The sequence below is a fragment of the Passer montanus genome, unplaced genomic scaffold, assembly GCF_014805655.1.
Source record: "Passer montanus isolate IOZ18808 unplaced genomic scaffold, ASM1480565v1 scaffold14, whole genome shotgun sequence".
In the NCBI taxonomy this organism is placed as follows: Eukaryota; Metazoa; Chordata; class Aves; order Passeriformes; family Passeridae; genus Passer; species Passer montanus.
This window is the reverse complement of record NW_024360941.1, coordinates 8,115,895-8,133,676: the sequence shown is the minus strand read 5'-3', so window position 1 is coordinate 8,133,676 and position 17,782 is coordinate 8,115,895. Positions and strand designations below refer to the sequence as shown.

Here is a 17,782-nt window from a genome sequence, read left to right as displayed (position 1 = left end):
CAGCTACATTTCTTACTATACTATCATATATTCACATATTTTTTGCTCCAGATGTAAGCATAAAGAAAATAGGCCTTTGAAATGAAAGATTTACTGAGTACTCAGAAAGATATACTTTCAACTCAGCCAGGAAGTTACTCAACTAAAGCAATTTTTAAAAAGCTTTTTAAAAAAGTTGGGCATCTTTATTCCATCACTATTTCAGAACAGTAATGAATGAGTGCACAAAATCAGGAACTGGGTTGTTGTGGTGCACTGGGTAATTTTTATTATGACAGAATTATTGATATTTTGATTTTATTGAAGTAATTTACATGCCATCACTAAGATGGGTTTTGGTTAGACACCCGTTCATATTTAAGTTTTTCTTACTAAAGATTAGTCAGAGATAGGATGTGTTAGGTAACCCACTGCTCCAAGAAGAAACAGATATTTGACTGTAGTAGCTGAAAATAAAAAAATGGGCAAAATATATTACCATTCTGAAATTCCCTCACTCCCACATATCTTTGGATAATCCCTTAATGGGGAAAAGAAAATATACTTAAATTGGAATTTAGTTGCTCATAGTTTGGAGAAGTTTAATTGTAGCACCAAATCCTAATTCAAGCTAACTTTGTCAATGTTTCAAATTGGTCTAAATTCCAGATTAAAAATATGATTTACCAGTATTAGAAAAAATGGGCAGAGTATCTTACTTTCTTCATTGCATCATGATATTAATTTTCTTAAGTTTCATAAAAAAACCTCCTCAGGTAAGCAAGGCCATTAATGCAATTTGCTATCTAGAAGCCAGCACTCAAGGCTGATAAATGTTTAGTTCTTCTGAAGATTGGTTGTGATCTACATGAAACCACTTTGGAGGTGTCTACATAATGAGCATTTCAATTACAGAACTACTCTAAGTAATTTCAGTAATGATTTTGATCTAAGCAAGATGGAGAATTATATGGCTAAAGATCCGGTGTGCATAACATCCTCAATAAATACCTTTTGCATATGGATTTACAGCTGAGCAAGTGCACTCAGAGCTCTCCTCTAAGTCATGAAGAGCTTTCCACTGTTATTAAGAGTAAAGAACTCAGAGCAAGAGTAACTAGGGCTCTGAATGTACTTTTTGTAAAATTCAGCTACAATTTCACAGATTGCTGATGAGGATATAAGACATCTTCACTTTGGTCTGTTAACTGGGATTGATTCCTGCTGTCTGCACATGTGTCATTACAAATACTGAAGCTACAAGAAGCTAATGACGATGACCGTGTGTTTCCTGCAAACTGAAGAGCATGCACATGCCTAGGAGTGAAAGTAAAACCCTTCCCAGTGATTATGAATTATGCAGTCAGTATTTCAATAATGAAGACTTCTCTTGTGAAGAAGATCTTGAAATGCTGAAAAGCATATGAAATATTTTTTCACTCTCAAAAATGGCAGGGAGGAAGCAGATTACTTTTTGTTGCACCATTATATACTTTCTAAGCACACATGCATCAACTGAGGACTATGAGAACTACTTGTTCTCTATCATTGCTTTCATTAGAAACGACATTTTTCTATACTCATTATAAGAACATTCAGTTTCCTCGCATCAAATTTGCCAGTTTCATAATGGATATTTGGGCAGTTAGGGGTGCAATCCCAAAGTGTTTACAAAATCTAGGTTATGCATCATTTGGATTTCAGCACAAAGCCACCCCTCTCAACACTTCTGTCCCAAAGTCCACAAGGAAACACTGAGGAGACACATCTCTGTCACATCCCCTCACAGCAAAATCTGGGCTTCATGAGAAAGAGGTAGGTCTGTTTAAACTCCAAACAGAAGTATTTACAGAAAAAAAAAATCATCTATTTAATGGAATTCGTTTTCAAATATTGGTGTTACCTTGTAAGAAATTTCAAAATTTTCACCACCCCAGATCTGAAGCCCTGGATCATAGAGACCCAGCTCAAAGAAGAAATCACGTTCAATGGCAAACAATCCACCAGCCATTGCAGGGGACCTGCAAAGAGGAAGACAGTGTAACTCCTTCTGCCAAAAGGATACAATACCACTCAGAGAAAGCTTTAGGGAAGAAAGCAATTCAGCTAACATGTAGTAAAGATCAGGTAAATGGCAACACACTAAAAAGTCATAAAGCTTTGTCATCAGCTTGCAGCAATTTTCTGAAGTGGCATCTGTATAACTTTTACTGAGGTGACAGTTTTTTATTATGTTGTGGCTTTTCTTCTACAAGTAATTTATTTAATTAATGAATTTGATGATAGAAAATCTTAGTCTGAATTTTCCATTTGGCCAATCAACATATTTCTATTAAAACAGAAAACAAGATGAGAATCAGTGTGATGAGATGTTTCTCCCTTAAAAAATTTTCTAGTTTTTGAGATCATATGAAACTGCAAACAGATTTTATGTTCTGAAGAGCTGCCACAATGAAACACATTGTCTGTTAAACAAGTAAGAGAGTTCTTCCAGCTTGCTGATCTTCTACCTCTTTTTGTCCTATTAGGAGACACTTTACATTATACTTGGTAAAATTTTAAAGAGGGCATAGATAAAGTAGTACAAGGTTTCCATATTGGTTTAGTCTTTTTATTGCTACCCTTTTCCTTTTAATGACTTTGTAAATCCCTTTCCATATGCCATGATTCAATTAGCAAGTTTCAATGTGTCAAAAAGATGCTGTGGTTTGGATTACAGTTTGTGCTGGTTTTGGCTGGGGTGGAGTTAATTTTCTTCCCAGTGGCTGGCATGGGCTGTGTTTTGGATTTGTGCTGAACACAGGGTTGATAATGTGGAGATGTTTTTGTTATTGCTGAGCAGGGGCTGCACAGAGCCAACGACTTTTCTGGTTTTCAGTCTGCCATGTTTGTTATTGCTGAGCAGGGGCTGCACAGAGCCAACGACTTTTCTGCTTTTCAGTCTGCAACCCTGGGGAGGAGACACAGCCAGGACAGGTGACCCAAACTGAGCACAGGGATATTCCAGACCACGTGGCATCAGGCTCAACATATGAAAATTGGAGGAAGAAAGGGGAATGTTTGGAGCGATGGTGTTTGTCTTCTCAAGACACTGTTGCACGTGATGGTGCCCTGCTCTCCTAGAGATGGCTGAGCACCTGCCTGCCCATGGGAAACAGTGAATTCATTCCTTGTTTTGCTTTGCTTGGGTGTGTGTGCTGACTCTCAGCACAATTAATTATCAGTTTAGTTGCTGTCCAAGTTAGGTGATCCCATGCCAAAGTACTGCTACGTGTCCCTTTCTACTTGCTGCCTACAGTATTTTCCTCCAACACTGCTTTTGCATCCTGGGGTTAAGAAGCCAGAAGACACAGCAGGGGAAAGCACTTTTTGCATAGCACAGCCCCGTGGCTTTCCTGCACTTTTGGTTTTCCTCAGCACCATAATGACTTGGCAAGTGTAGAAGCCTCAGATACTGCAGTTTCAGGCTTGGCCTCCAAGATGCTGCCAAGTGTGTTAAAGAACAGAGTAAAAGCCACATAAGCTCAGTAGTTTGCTTCATAGGATACAAAGAGGTAAGCACTGTTACTGAAAGAAGGATTCAGTCCCGGGGCAATTCTCACGTTACAAAAACATTGCCTTGACACTTTAAGCTGCTGAGGATCTTTTTGTTTTCCTTTTAAGCTAAGCAATCCTGGCTACGGTTTCAGCAAGACTTTTACTTGGTCTTACTTGCCTTGGTATTGCTGCAAGAAAATGCACACAGCCTAGAGACAAACAGATGCAGGGCATGTCTCTTTTTAAAGGAAGCACCATAAATCTGAAGGTATTATTAAAAATAGTCATCTTTTAAAACATTCTGAGAACATGTGTTCTGTGTTTCTGGAAACAGTTTAAACGATTTTAAGACCTGTTTGGATGGTAAACACAGAACACTAAAGCAACGTTTGAAATAGTTTATCCCCCTCTAAGTGAATATTAAAGTTCCAATGTGGACAGCCTCATCAGAAAATGGTATTATTTAAACTGTATACAAAACAGATCAAAGCTTCATAACTTGCTTGCATGTGTTGCCATTTTAGCAAAGAACAATCATGGGTGGGGATAGGGAATTACCAACATCAGTTCTTACAATGTTTAAATCATATATAGAAGCTATAGAAGACATTAGATTCTGAGGATGTGAAGATTTTCAAATATAATAACATTATTAGTTAAGTGTGAGGGGGGAAAGTAATACAAAACCAGCAGAACCACAGTTTCCCAGTATTGAAAAGCCATCCAGAAACCGTAGTTTCTAAGCTAGGATTTCTAGGCAGTTTTTGTTTTCTGGGAAGAAAGAATACCCCACTACATAGCATAATAAAAAAGGCAGAAATTCTGTGAAAATTATTGGAGTTTTCCCACAATAAAAGATGCTGTTTTTATCTTTCTTCTTCCTTTTTTTTTAGTGTTATATGTATTATATTAAAATTCTTAGGAAATATCTAGCCAAGATCCTTGAACAGTATGCTTCTTTGTCAGATGTGATCCATTGTGAAGCAAGTGGCAGATATATGACAAAAGGGATTTTTTTTGATACACATGCATAATCCTCCAGCTGTATGCATGCATCAGGCCATGACAGCAGGCTACAGATTTTATGCATTACCATCTATCAGAAATACTTCCAGCATGCTTGTTGTTTCAAACCAAATGGTTAAACAAGCACAGTTATTTCCAACAGTACTTGAAAAAAAATATCACAGTTAATTAAAGTTTTCCCTGGCAACAAAGGGAAATATACAATTATACAATATTTTATTTTGCCAAACAGAACCCAGAAATTCTAATGTGCACCCTATTAACCATACAAGAGCAGGAAGGGAGAGGCAACACAAGGTAGCAAAGATATTTTCAGCAAATAGTCAGTTGTGGCAAACAGGTCTGACTAAACAAAGCAGCTAGTGTGGTTAGAAACGTGAAGGTGCTCAGGCTAGAAGTACATGCAAGTTTTAGTGGATCAATATTGACTTCAGAAAAAAAAAGAAATGGGTAAGTGATTTAGTGATTACCGATACGGTTCAGTTTTTGTCTTTCTGCTTTCCTTCTCTCTCTTGGTCAAGGGAACCCTCTTCCATAGCATACTCCAATCCCACGCTCCTCTAGCAAACCCATCTTCGTCACCACCCCCTTGCGGCACAATCTTAAAAGTGTTGCCATCTATGACATCTATAAGCGGCACAGTGCATGTGGTTCTGCGGGGCGGCGCGGCCGGCAGCGGTTATGGGCAGCGCCCGCGGGGCACACGTGCGCCGACCGTGGTTCGTGGGGAGAGAGGGGTGGAGGGAAAAAGGAAAGGGTTTAGACAATCATTCGTCATCATTCACAGTACGTAAACAGCTCTCTTTACCGATAAGGCTCAGTTTTATGTTTTCGTTTGGACTTTTCCTTGTGGCTTAACGGAATTCGTTTCCATAGCAAACTCCAGTCCCAGGCCCCTCTGGCAAAACCATCTTCATCCCCACCTTGTTGTGGCTCAATGGAATAATCATTCCCATCTATGTAATCTATTAGAGGTACAGTACATGTAGTTCTGAAACATTTATAGAAGGGAAAGAAAGAGCAAAATACAATTTCAGAAGAGTAATCTGTCTAATCTGAAATTTACACCATTAATTAAGTTCATAGAGCAGTGTACATAAAAAGTCACTTGTAAATACACTATTAAAAATGTGAAGCCTCATTAGAAGAAAAAAAGAGATGATCTTTTCCTTACATTGTTTTAAGATGTTCTGAAAACAGAAAAGTTAGGTCTGAGATGCTAATATATCAGTTGGTTTATCAGTACATTTTCCTTTATGTGGACTTCTTGATACCAGTCTCCTAATAAAGCACCGCTGGAGGCAACAGAGGAGCCCTCATGGGGCCAGGGTTCTCACAGTACTGTTATTTCCTGTCATTTCTATTCATATCAGATCTTAGCTGTCAACAAGTATGATAAACACTTGACTTTTACTAGTGATAACAGATTTTCATTACACTGTCCTATTCAAATGCCCTGAAAAAACCCACCAAGCTCTAAGGATAAAAAAACATTACTAGTGCTCTCCTAGAAGCAGTTTTCAGTAGAACTCTTCCTGTTTGATTTGCAATACACTTCTCATTGTGAACTATTGCACACAATATTCACCAAGGAAAAGACATTATCTTGCTGTTCTCCCCACATTTCTCAAATGAGTTTCCCAGTGACCCAGGCTGGAGCTCTTCCACCTTTTAAAATGAAGCTCCAAGAGATAGAAAAGGCAGGGGGGAAGAGACATGTTAACACCATGCTGTTCTTTGAGGCAGAAGCAGCAGCAGGCTGCGCCCTGGGTACCAGGGCATGAAGGAGGCTGCCAAACACTGTCTGCTGGCACTGTGTGCCTCAGCATCTCTGGTCCTCCTGCAGCCTTCATCTCTGGGGGCAGTTCTGGAGGATTCCTCTAAAACCCCCTCTTCTCACCACTCTTTCTTGTGTGAAACAGTAACACACCCTCAATGGGAGAACACAAGAATTTCCATCTTCTCTCTAGTATCCTGTCTTGGTTGAGTTACAGCCTTTAAAACATACAAAACCCAACTCTTCAAGAGAATTCTGGTAGCACGGCAGGTTAACAAATAGTTTTTAGGATTAAGGAGCTATTTTATTGGATTAAAGAGTTTAATCCTGTACGTGGTTTCCTAAACACACATAACACTGACCACACAAGCCAAGAGTGCGGTAGCACACAGCAACAACAACATTTCAACAGCTGGAAGGAATGAAAGCCCTGGGGATGTCTCTCCTCTGCCACCCCTCACAGTGCAGGCACTTCCACTAGAGATTCCTAGCAAGTGGCTGCTCCTGTGCAGAGACAGCTTGAGCCTGGCCTTGCTTTGCTACAGAAAGTGCTCCAAAGCACTTCAGAGGAAACAAATAAGACCATACACCAAGACCAAAGATGAGAAAGTTATAAACTCTTGAGATCACAGGGACTTTAAACTCCCATTAAATCAAAACATTTATTGCTACTTTTTCTCTACCAAAAGCCACAGGTTTTTTTTGTTATTTTGTTCAATCATGCTCCTTACCCAGCTGGAAAGGAATATTCCAATATCAGTGCCTCAGATCATTGTAAAAGACAAGAGTTAAATCTAATCTACACTAGGCAAAATATTCAGTATGCTTATTAAAATAAGCTACCTGGAGATTAATTTCCCTGACTATATTCCTTCCTCATTATGTATCCTTTATGCTGGGAGATAATATAATCATCATATGGAAAATAGTGATGTAGTTGGATATAGATATAAAGCATATAGACTGTAGTTTGAAACGTGAAGATTATTACTGTAACTTTTACTTTCTAAAAGGCCAGACACTGGAAGTAAGAGAACATTACCTGTCCTTAGATATAGGAGCTATAAGTGGTGCATACCAATTAATTCCCACCTCACAATGGGCATCAAGGTAAACCAAAACCTTTGAAAGAAAAAAAAAATAGTAACTTTTATTTCTGTATACAACACCATTACTTAATTAAGCTTACTTACATTCAGATACATTCATATTACAAACAAGAAAATATAGATCAAATGAGTAAAATGAATCTCTTCTTAAAACAGTATCAATAATTTCCACATCTGTTGAAGCCACCACAACTTTTCCTCACAAAAAAGAAAAAAAAGACAGACTTGTGAGTGAACTGGCTCCTACCTGTCCAAGTTTAGCCTTCTGGGCTCCAATGCTTCTAGCTTGGATCAAACCTTCTCTCCTCTCATTTCGAAATACCTTTACAAGGCCATTCCACTGCTTTATGTAGTCATCCAGCCTCTCCTGTAAGTGTGCTATCAGATAACAAAGCAAAAAAAAATTGGGAAGGTTTAATAATAAAGACTTTTATTTCCTTAATATAAAGCCAAAAATATCTACAGACATTTACAAGAACCTTTAATTCAACTACTCACAAAGACTAAAACTGAGGAGATCAAGACCACTGACCTCATGGCACAGGTTTGTGTCTGGCACATCTGAAGAAATGGCAGCTGTAGTGGCTGGACACACCACAGGGAGCTGGGTGGGCAACTCACAGTCACTTCTACACATCACAGAATGGTTTTCAGGTTTTCATCTGTATTCCAAGCAGCCAGAGAAGTGTCTACACTCCAGCACACAGTCTTTCCTCATCAGATGATGTCACATGTACAGCTGAAGGCACCACTTCTCAGACAAACATTTCCCTTCATTCACTTTCACCCTCACAAAATTTTCTGTCAATCTATTAATAATCTGGAAACCCAAGGCAGAATTTCACCATGCTCAAATTATTGCTCTCCTTCATCTAGACCTGTTCCCTCTTGTGGAGGTCTTATGATAATCTTCTAATGAAATGAATGAGAATAATTGGAGGGCCAGAAGTGCATCATTCTGAGGAGACAACAAACCTTTAGCCAAAGGGACTTCAATCAGTAAAGGGACGAGTAACCACATAAGAATCAAGATGACCTGTGCTTAAATGGTTTCAGATTTTATTTGCAGATTTGTATTTGTCTGTGCCAAACTTCTCTGGAAACCCCATTCCTGCCACACAGTTTGAGAAAAGCATCCTACTGTTGGCTTAACATTTTTGCCCAGATGATTCTGTTGAGAAAACTCATGAAGGCAGAAAGGCTGGTAACCGCCTGCCTGCTGTTTGTGGCTATGCTGATTTAGCTACTGGTGTTTGTTAAAAATCTATTTTTGTACTCAAAGACTCAAAATAATTGCCTACAGCTTCCGTTTCTCTCAGTCAGGAACCAAAATAAGTCACCTAATCTACAGCTGAGGCATCCATGCACTGGTTTGCTTTGCACCAGCTCTGAGGGGCTGATAGCCACTATTCCTGTGCTTGATGCCTTGGAGTGGCTGCCTAGAACAGAGGCTAGGCAATACTTAGAGAATATAGTGGGTATTTATTAAAGGCCTTCAATACATCCACCTTGGGCAGTCCAAGCCTCCAAGAGAGGCTACACCCAAGATGGATGATGGTCACGAGTTTTTCAGACAGATCTAAGTCTGGTCCATTTACAGATCAGGGGTTAATCCTCCAATTATAGCTTCAGGTGATGAAGTCATATTCCCCCAGTTTGTTCCTCTCCAATTCACTTTTGTTTATACGTTTTGGGGCCTGAGGATGTAAGGTACCCTTGAATCTCAGGCCCAGGGGGATTGTTTTGTCTGACCAAAACGTGAAGACAATTAACTAACACTTCATATGGGGTTTAGAGGTATGCACTAATGCAATACAGGATTTGAAAAATATAGAGGCTACAATCCTAAGGCATAGTGCTGATCCAACAGGATGGGGGGACATGCTGAGGAGGATGTCCCTTTCAGCACCAACATGCCATCAGGTTACTTCAGCAGAAATGTTTTCTGCAACCTGAATGAAAATGATGAAGTCTGGAGACTTCCACAACTTATGTTTCAGTATGTTTTGTGCTCTTGTCAGCAGTATTAAAAAAATAGTTTGAAAAAAAGCTACATGTATTTGAAAAGGAAATGGTGTTTCTTGGAAATGAAGTTTCCAATATTGAAAATTCAGCAATTCTAAAAAAAAATTACCTTTTGAAATCAGTATCTTTTGATGTTCTTATTATCCTTCCTCTCCACCTTTATAACAGAACAAGTTTTCTCAACCAAGTTTAATGTATTCTCCTTTCCCACACACATTTAAAATTTCTTTTGTAAATCCTTGTGCATTAGGAAAACTTCAAGGTTACACAAATGTCAAACTAGAGAAAGAACAATTTTATCACATATGCTGTAAAGAAGAACATGCCATGTAATAAATAGAGAATATATTATTTGATAGCTGTGATATAAATTTTTATAGGATAAAATCAACAGAGTTTTGAGGTCATACTGAAGTGGTACTAAGAGAATCTTTATACCACGCCATTATTTATGCTGCAAATTCCAAGTATGTGTTACAGAAGTACTGTCAGGAATGTTTTAAAGATTTAAAACCTGAAGTTATTTCCAGCTCTCCTGCCTATGAAGCCAAATGTTTTACTTATCAAATGTTCAACTATGTAAGGCTCACAGGGAGCTGTAAAAACTTGTCATATTGATTGTGTAAAGCTTTTCTACAGTACAAGTCTCAGGACTTTGCAGTCCATTATCTGAAACCATGCCAGGGTTAGCAGCAAGTGATGTTTCCCACAGGAAAGCTGAAATTTTCCTCCTTCCCATACTACAAAGCCTGCATGACAGTAGTGTAAAAAATCCTGATACTTTTGCAGTCAAAAATATTGTTTGGCCAGCATTACATTTTGTTCACCTAGAATGTGTATTTATGACATCTGTCAACAGCCTTACAGCAATCTGGTTTTTGTTCAAAAATGTATATTTTACCTTTCAAAATATTATAATCACCAATCTGGCCTTCCCCTGTTTGAGTTCCTCTCTCATGTCTGAGTGCATGATTAAAGCATGAATCAGTGTCTTTTAAAAACACATGGTTTCTCCAAAAAACCTTGGGCACTGCAGATTACAAAGAGGGAGGAGGAAAGCAGGTTTTTTGCCCCTCAACTCAGACAGCAGTCTGAGAAAAATAAAAATGGTATCAGAAGTGCTTCTAGAGCAGCTGCCTCCTGCCTGTGAGTACCCTGGACTGTAATACTGTTAAATATTGTTGGGGCTCTCAGCTCCAACACTACCACTGATTACTGCTTCAGTTTCCCCATGGCAAGCACCACTACACAGGTTAATAAAAATACTGCTGCCTGCCCATGCTCATTACTTCCCCTTTGGTTATCTCATGGGATGCTGCATCAGCTGGAAACACAGGTAACAATAAAGAACACGTAAGTAAATACAAAAGGTAGACAAAGCCTTTAAATGGTACTAGGAACACTGGTATTTTTTACCTCACAGCCACCCTTTACAGGTGCACAGGCTACAAAAGCAGCTCCAGCTGAGATATTGGCCTCTATGCTTCAGAAAACAAGCAAGCTGGGGCCCAAATGCATAACAAGTGCTGGAGACCTATACACACCACTGTAATTGTAGGAAGCTTTAGAAAATACAGTTTTATGAATTCTCATTGCCCTTCCAGAACAGCTGTTTCCTTCACACAGCTGGTATTCACAGAAGAATAAAGTGCTTCTATTGAGAATAGAAGAAAAACTGGGTAAAAAAACCAAAACCCATGTGTAACGTGGCCTCATTGACACTGTGGTAGAAATTGCTGCAACATTTCTTGGACTCTAACATGAATTAATACAGAGGTCTCCATAGAAAATGGAGATAGAATCATTCAATTAGCTTGGCAATCTTCTTGTTACTGTTCTCTTTGTGTTCTGACAAAGAAAAAAAAATGCCAGAGTAGAAATCAGCACATATCTCTGCACAGTTCTCCACAGTAAAACCCTGCTGTTTGCAGGAGAGATTATGGAAAGAGTGTTATTCAGCAAAAGTACTGCTCCCAACCGAATTATACTATGAACTATAATGAAAAGGACATTTTCCAAGCATTGCAACTGCTCCTCCCTGTAAGACATAACATAGATAAGCTTCTATGCAGCTGTAACTCCCTTCTGATGAAACAAGATTTCTGGTAAGGAAGGCAGGCAAGGGTTTTTAGGAGCCAGCCTTTAGAAGTGTTTGCAATTGCTGTGCTCCATTTTAATTTCATGCCACTCGAGAGGGTGGCAGCTAAGAAATAAGGACAGCCACTCTGAGCATGAGCAAACATGCACCCAGTCCAGCACGTGTCACTCAGCAGCGGGCTGCAGGAGCATGAGGTGGTCTGCTGGGTGGAAAGGCAGACACGAAGTGTGCAGCCTGAAAGCAGGTGGGGAAGAAGAAAATCCTGTATCTGTGCTATGAGCATGACTCTTCTTCTGGCTGAAGAAGCAAAAAGCTACCAGCAGCTCTGCTGTGATTAAGAGTGTTTGTATTTTGCAGCTCTCCTAACAACTGGAGGACTCTTCAGGCAGCTTGGCATGCTTTGCAGCCCATACTAGTTCATCCTTCTCTCTAAGGAGAAAGAAGTAGAGCAAGATTCTGCTCTCTTGCCCATTTTTCATCTAGAACATAATTTGAATTAATGAAATTAAGTTAATTATATTTACCAAGTAATAGCCTAAAGCAATTTGAAGAATTATTATGGGGAACTAGTGCAATTGCAGCAAGGTGTTTAGAGTAATTCCAGTCCATGCTTGTCTTACCACACCTGAGAAAACTGCACCTTGAGCTTTCTTTATTGAATTTTCTGATTTAAGAAAGTTAACTGGGAAATTGAGGTGTGAGAAATATAGAGTCAAGGGTCTGCTGAATCTTAGGTGCAGTCTAGCTGTGTCTGCTAACCATTCATTTATGAGCAGAAAGCAAAAAAGTTCTGTATTAGGAAAAAAAAATCTTTAAAATACTGCTTTTGTTTAACAAATGTCATATATTGGAAAAATAGTACAAGTTCTATGCCAGACAAACTCATTCCATTCACTACATATACATAGCACAGAGTCAGCTACAAGTCATGTGAAACCCAAATATTGAGACCTATCATTAGTAAAAAATCTGGTAAGTATTCTAGACACAATCAGTGTCACAGTTACTTTATACAGCTAAGTCAGTCCTTGAACAGCTCTGAAGGAAAGCTATAATCCCAGCTGAGAAGCAAAAACACAACATATGTCTGCTGACTGAATTATTAAAATTATATCCCTTAGGAGAGAAGATATTTTTGGTTTATAGCATGTGTGTATATCTAAGCCAAATTCTCAACAGCTGTTAAAGGATACAGAAGACTATAATTTAGCACTCAGTATCTTTATTTGACTAAGCCAAATGTAGTCAAGTTTATAATACAGGTAACTTACCCTCTCCTGTGAAAACAAACAGAAAATGATACCTACCTATCTACAGGTATGGTGCAAAAAATAACACAAAATAACTATTTTTCATAGTGGCTTATACTCAAAAAAAGCTACCTCAACTATGTTATGAGTTAATTTTTAAAATTTGTAGTGAATACACCCATAGAAAACAGCTACCACAAGACTGGAACTGGAAGAAGCCCAGATCATTTAATAAAAAGGAGAGTTTCAGAACAGTCATCTGTTTGTTATGCCACTACACAATTCATGTGAAAACAAAGATGAGGGTATCCTGTGCCACTGACCAAAAGTGAGCCTTTGCTCAAAGCCATCACCAACATTGTCTAGAAGAGACTGTCATCCCACACAGTCAAAATCATATTTTTATTTATGTGTCTCCTCTTTTTCTCTGTCAACATCTCTTCAAGAACCATGCAGCAAACAAAATCTTACAGAAAGAGCAGCTTTGATGCACTATTTTGAAATTTGTTTAAAGCCGAAAAACAGTCTGTTTTCCCCTGTCTCAATCAACTTATATCTCTAGGAGATCAATTTCAGTTCCTATCTGTATTCAGCCTTGTATTGCATTAACACTGACAACACCACCATGAAAGAGAAAAACCAAAACAATGTATGCTTACATTTATAAGACAAGTACAAGTACATGCATCCTGACAATAAACCAAGATCAGAATGTAAATTGCAAAGGAAGAAGAAAATCTCTGGACTTACTTTGACAGGACTCAAAGAAAGGCAGAAATTAAAACATATTCAAATTCTTAAAAGCTTCCTCCCCTCAATAAGAAACAATAAGCAGCTTAATGTGATGTTTAATTAAAAACGGATGTTATAAATGAAAAAGGTATTGCAAATTAATTGGAATAATTTGCCTAGATAGGTTTTTATCATAGTTAAAAAACAGAGACATCTGTATTCCTTTATGCAATAAAGGAAGCCTGTTACTCCTAAAAGGCTTAACCCCTTTGATACTCTTCAAACTAATTGTTTTCACAAGAGCTAAGAGAGATACTAGCTATCCCTGCTTTCTTTGACATAGTACCCAAAATTGTGGTAAAGAACTCAAAGGACTGTAAAAAAGCAAACTTTTCCCCATTAGTCAACTCAAACCATGGCAGGTAATAAATCAAAAGAAAACTATTTCAGGAAAATAAAAAAAATCGCTTTCTACAAGGACCGTGTTAATATTCCAAATGTACCTTTGTTGCTAAAATCATCAATCAGAACAATTTCTGCCAAGTATTTTCTTGGTGTTCTCTTGATGACACTGTGGACTGTCCTCATGAGTGTGGACCACCCTTCATTATGGAAGACGATGACAACGCTGGAGGTGAGCAGGTTGTCATCATAATGCCAGTACTTGCATCTGCAAAAAGAGTCAATTTTATTAGTTTTCACACTGTCTTTTACAGAACTGCTTAACAGCATCCTTGTGCAAATGAAATCTTCACTGGCAGCTATCCTTCAGATTTAAGAGAGACAGGATATAAAAGGTAATACAGCTTAAGTGCATCACAGGTACAGATACAGATAATAAAAAGAACCCCACAGTAGACTGTCAAGCACAAGCTTCAGCCCCAGTCCATTTTCAGTGGGCTCCTTCCTTGAAAGATATGACACATGGAGAAAAAAAAATACAAGAAAAGAGAGAGAGAAAAAAACCCAAACAAAAATAGTGCAGACAACTCAGGTCCTTTTTTCTGAGGGGTTAGAGATAATTTAGAAACAAGCAATGTGAGTACTTCCAATACCTTCCAGTTTCCAATACTTCCAAATCACATTTATCAACAATGGATTTAATTTGCAATATTAATGTCCATTTTCCCAATGGCATCCCTAAGTAAGACTATTCACTCCCTACAAGCAGTTCAGGTATTTCCTTAACTGGAAGTTTCCCTACCTGATCAGTAGCCCCTTTTCTAATTATAATAATATAATTCCTATCACTGAACATAGAGATATAGCACTTCCGATTTCAATAGGAAAAATCCTTCCTTTTTTCATCTTTCAGCAAATAAAGTCTCTACTAGAGAGATTCTGACTTCTCAAGGACAGCTATCATGTATTAAGAAATTATTAGTGACAAATAAAAACTCCTAAACTTAGAGATGCACAAGCCTCCCTAGTTGTAGTTCTCTTTATACAATAAAAAGCTTAAGTGCACAGAAACATTGCTGCTTTTGAAAGCAATTACTTTAATCATCAGAGATCACTAGTTTCTGAAACTACATAGTTTTTATGCCTGAAGGAGCTGCAGCTAATCATAGTTACCAATAAAAAAGTGCTAGACTGGCTGTTTAAAGGGTTCAGGCCATGGATGCCTTCTTTCCATAGATCCCTCTCAAAGATTCCAGCTGATTACAGGTTGCAGTACTAACACTTGTGGCACAAGCGTTTAAGCTGTCAACAACTTACTTAGCATCTGCAGAGATAAAATGGATACCCTCCCTAGCTGTGTTAAGCAAGCTGTGTAAAAGGAAGATTTAATATGTTTAATAACAGATTTATAACAGAACGGTGTTGCTTCACACAAATATTCTAATTTTGCTGTTATACTTTACAGGGTGTTATACTTTCAAAAAAACCAGCATACCAGCTGAATGCCATTGAAGAGCTCCAGAATAGTACTTTTGTCTGGAATGAAAAGGCAGGAGCTTACAGCTTGCACTGTGCTTCTGACCTGCACCTGCTGCAGTTTAGCTAGGAAACTTTTTTTGCTTATTTCTGAATAAAGAGAGAGGGACAGCTACAATGTTTCAGACCGCCTTCAAGGACAAAAACAAAGAAAACCTTGAAAAAGAACTCAAATCTTTTGGTTGCTCATTTCTTCCACTTCCACAAAAATTTAGTATATTTTTGAAACATAAACCCAGAGGTCTAGACCAGCTTTTAGTTACATAGCCAACTTAAATCTCCCCAAATCGAGTGTTGCTAAATCTGCCATTTACAAGCAGTGAAGCACTATATTTATATCTCTAGTAAGATCATGCTTCCAGCTTTTTCCAGACACTTTATTTCACTTATTAGACAGCCCACAGACCGACTCATCAAGCCCATAAACTCTGACAGACTGCAGTAATTCCTGTGCACAGTCTTCTTTCTCATCTTGAATTGAGAATTAGAGGTTTGAAATATAGTAGTTCTTTTAGATATGTGCAATTAATAAATGCCATCTCTGTGGCAGTTTTTTTCGATAAAAAATTGAAAATTGAATGTTGCTGAGGTATTTTGAGTGACAAAAGCCAGTAGCCTAATTTCCTTCAGACCTTCAGGAAGGGAGCAGGCAAAGCTTTCCTCAGTGGAGCCTTTCCTCAGTGGAGCAGCACTGACATCCAGTGGTTGGCACACCACATACCAAGAAACCATAAATGCACTTTCCTTCTGTTTGAAGCTCGATTTTACAGTACGGGTTTCCCTGTAGATTTTAGGCACAAAAAAGGAAAAAAATATGCCTGAATTTCCAGGAATGCTCTTTATTTTTAAAAGAGAGGGTAAACTAGATAAGAATGTTTAGGCAAAAGGTTCAAGCTATTGAAAACTGGCATAAGCAGATTCAGAGTACAGAAGGGTCTGTGACAAAGAGGATTTAAATGTTTCAACCTCTACCTTCATCCCATGGGTGCTTCATCCCCTGCCACATACTAGCACTGTGCCCTTTCAGGTGCACCCTGCAGGCCAGCTGTGGCAATACATGGTGAACAAAATTAGTAAGCAAAACCACTTTAAAAAGGTATTTTGAATTCTTATTGATAGAGGTGAGCGGATGGCACATTGCAGCAGAGATGCAGGGATGACAAGGCAGCATCCTTAAGCAGGCTTGCCTCTAGATACTTCACATCACCTTTCCTGAACACTGTAAAGAGATCCATGAAGGGCTGGCAACACCTTCCCTGAGCAGTGCTGCAGGGAAGAGCTGTTCTGTTTGTCTGCCCTTTCCTTGGGGAACTCACGGGTGAAAGGAAACAACACCTCCAGATCAGTCCTCGAATAAAAAGTTTCCATTCCGCAATCAGCGCTGGCACTGCTGGGAAAACCAGGAGTGACTCATGGCTGAAGCAAGACGAAACCCTTCAGAAGGCACAGCTGTGATCTAATTGAGAAACGGTGAGTAATGTTTTTGCTGTCTATTAGCCTGCATACTTAGGATGTGAATTAGTTCTACTCCCTCTCCACCCCTGGAGGGAACAGCTCTGCTGGAGCCTGTGCCACACCAAGGTTGCTCATCCCTCAATCACAAAGCTGTGCACCAGCCACGGCAGAGGAGTGCTTTTACAGGAGACCTCTGCACAAGAAACTGAGCATCTGGGCTAGAGTGCTCCTTGGCTTGAGAAAACTTCTGCTCTTACAGCTTTGTACTCCATTCACTGGCTTGCTCTTAGGATGTCCTGGGGCCCCACAGTCGTGATTGTGGGTACATGGTCCAAGGCTGGCATGGCCATACAGGCTCCCTGTTGGCTACCACTGAAGATGCAGACATAGACTCAAATTGCCTCAGGCTTAAAAAAAGCCAGAAGTGGAGTCTGCTTTTCTTGGAAGAGTAATTGAACCAACAACAAAAATGCAACAGCTGAAAAAGGAGAGCACGTTGACTGCAATTTAAGGGTGAGCCCTATCAGACAGATATTTAGAGGGCAATTTAAGATTTTGAGCCAACAGAAGTGTTTCTCCTGTCATGCTGAACCTCTGACTGTGCCAGCATTATCAGCACCTAAGCTTCAGAAAAAGAGGTATCATGACTGTGTATCATGACTCTCCATCCTGATACTATTTTCCTTGTGTCAGCTCTCTAACTTGCACCTGCATGTATCAAGGACTCATCAGTACCCTCTGGATTTTAAAGCACTGTACTTGTGTGCTAAGAGCAAAATGTACCAGCACAGATTTCTCCAAGAAGGCAGGCAGCTGCCATCATATTCCTGTAATCACTCCAGTAGCCAAAGAAGCT

At 39.0% G+C, this 17,782-nt stretch overlaps 1 protein-coding gene across 4 annotated transcripts in view; it reads right to left on the bottom strand.

Moving 5' to 3' along the window:
- GALNT7 (polypeptide N-acetylgalactosaminyltransferase 7) overlaps window positions 1-17,782 on the bottom strand; it is an 82,334-nt gene that overhangs the window by 10,951 nt on the left and 53,601 nt on the right. For 3 of the 4 annotated variants that reach the window (XM_039700068.1, XM_039700069.1, XM_039700065.1), the window contains 5 exons: window positions 14,037-14,203; window positions 7,676-7,806; window positions 7,362-7,441; window positions 5,013-5,195; window positions 1,883-2,000 (listed from right to left, as the gene is read on the bottom strand). In XM_039700068.1, the coding sequence (XP_039556002.1) occupies window positions 1,883-2,000; window positions 5,013-5,195; window positions 7,362-7,441; window positions 7,676-7,806; window positions 14,037-14,203 (679 nt within the window). Of the gene's footprint in view, window positions 1-1,882; window positions 2,001-5,012; window positions 5,196-5,350; window positions 5,534-7,361; window positions 7,442-7,675; window positions 7,807-14,036; window positions 14,204-17,782 lie in introns of all 4 variants that reach the window. The other variant, XM_039700066.1, reaches the window with a different exon arrangement.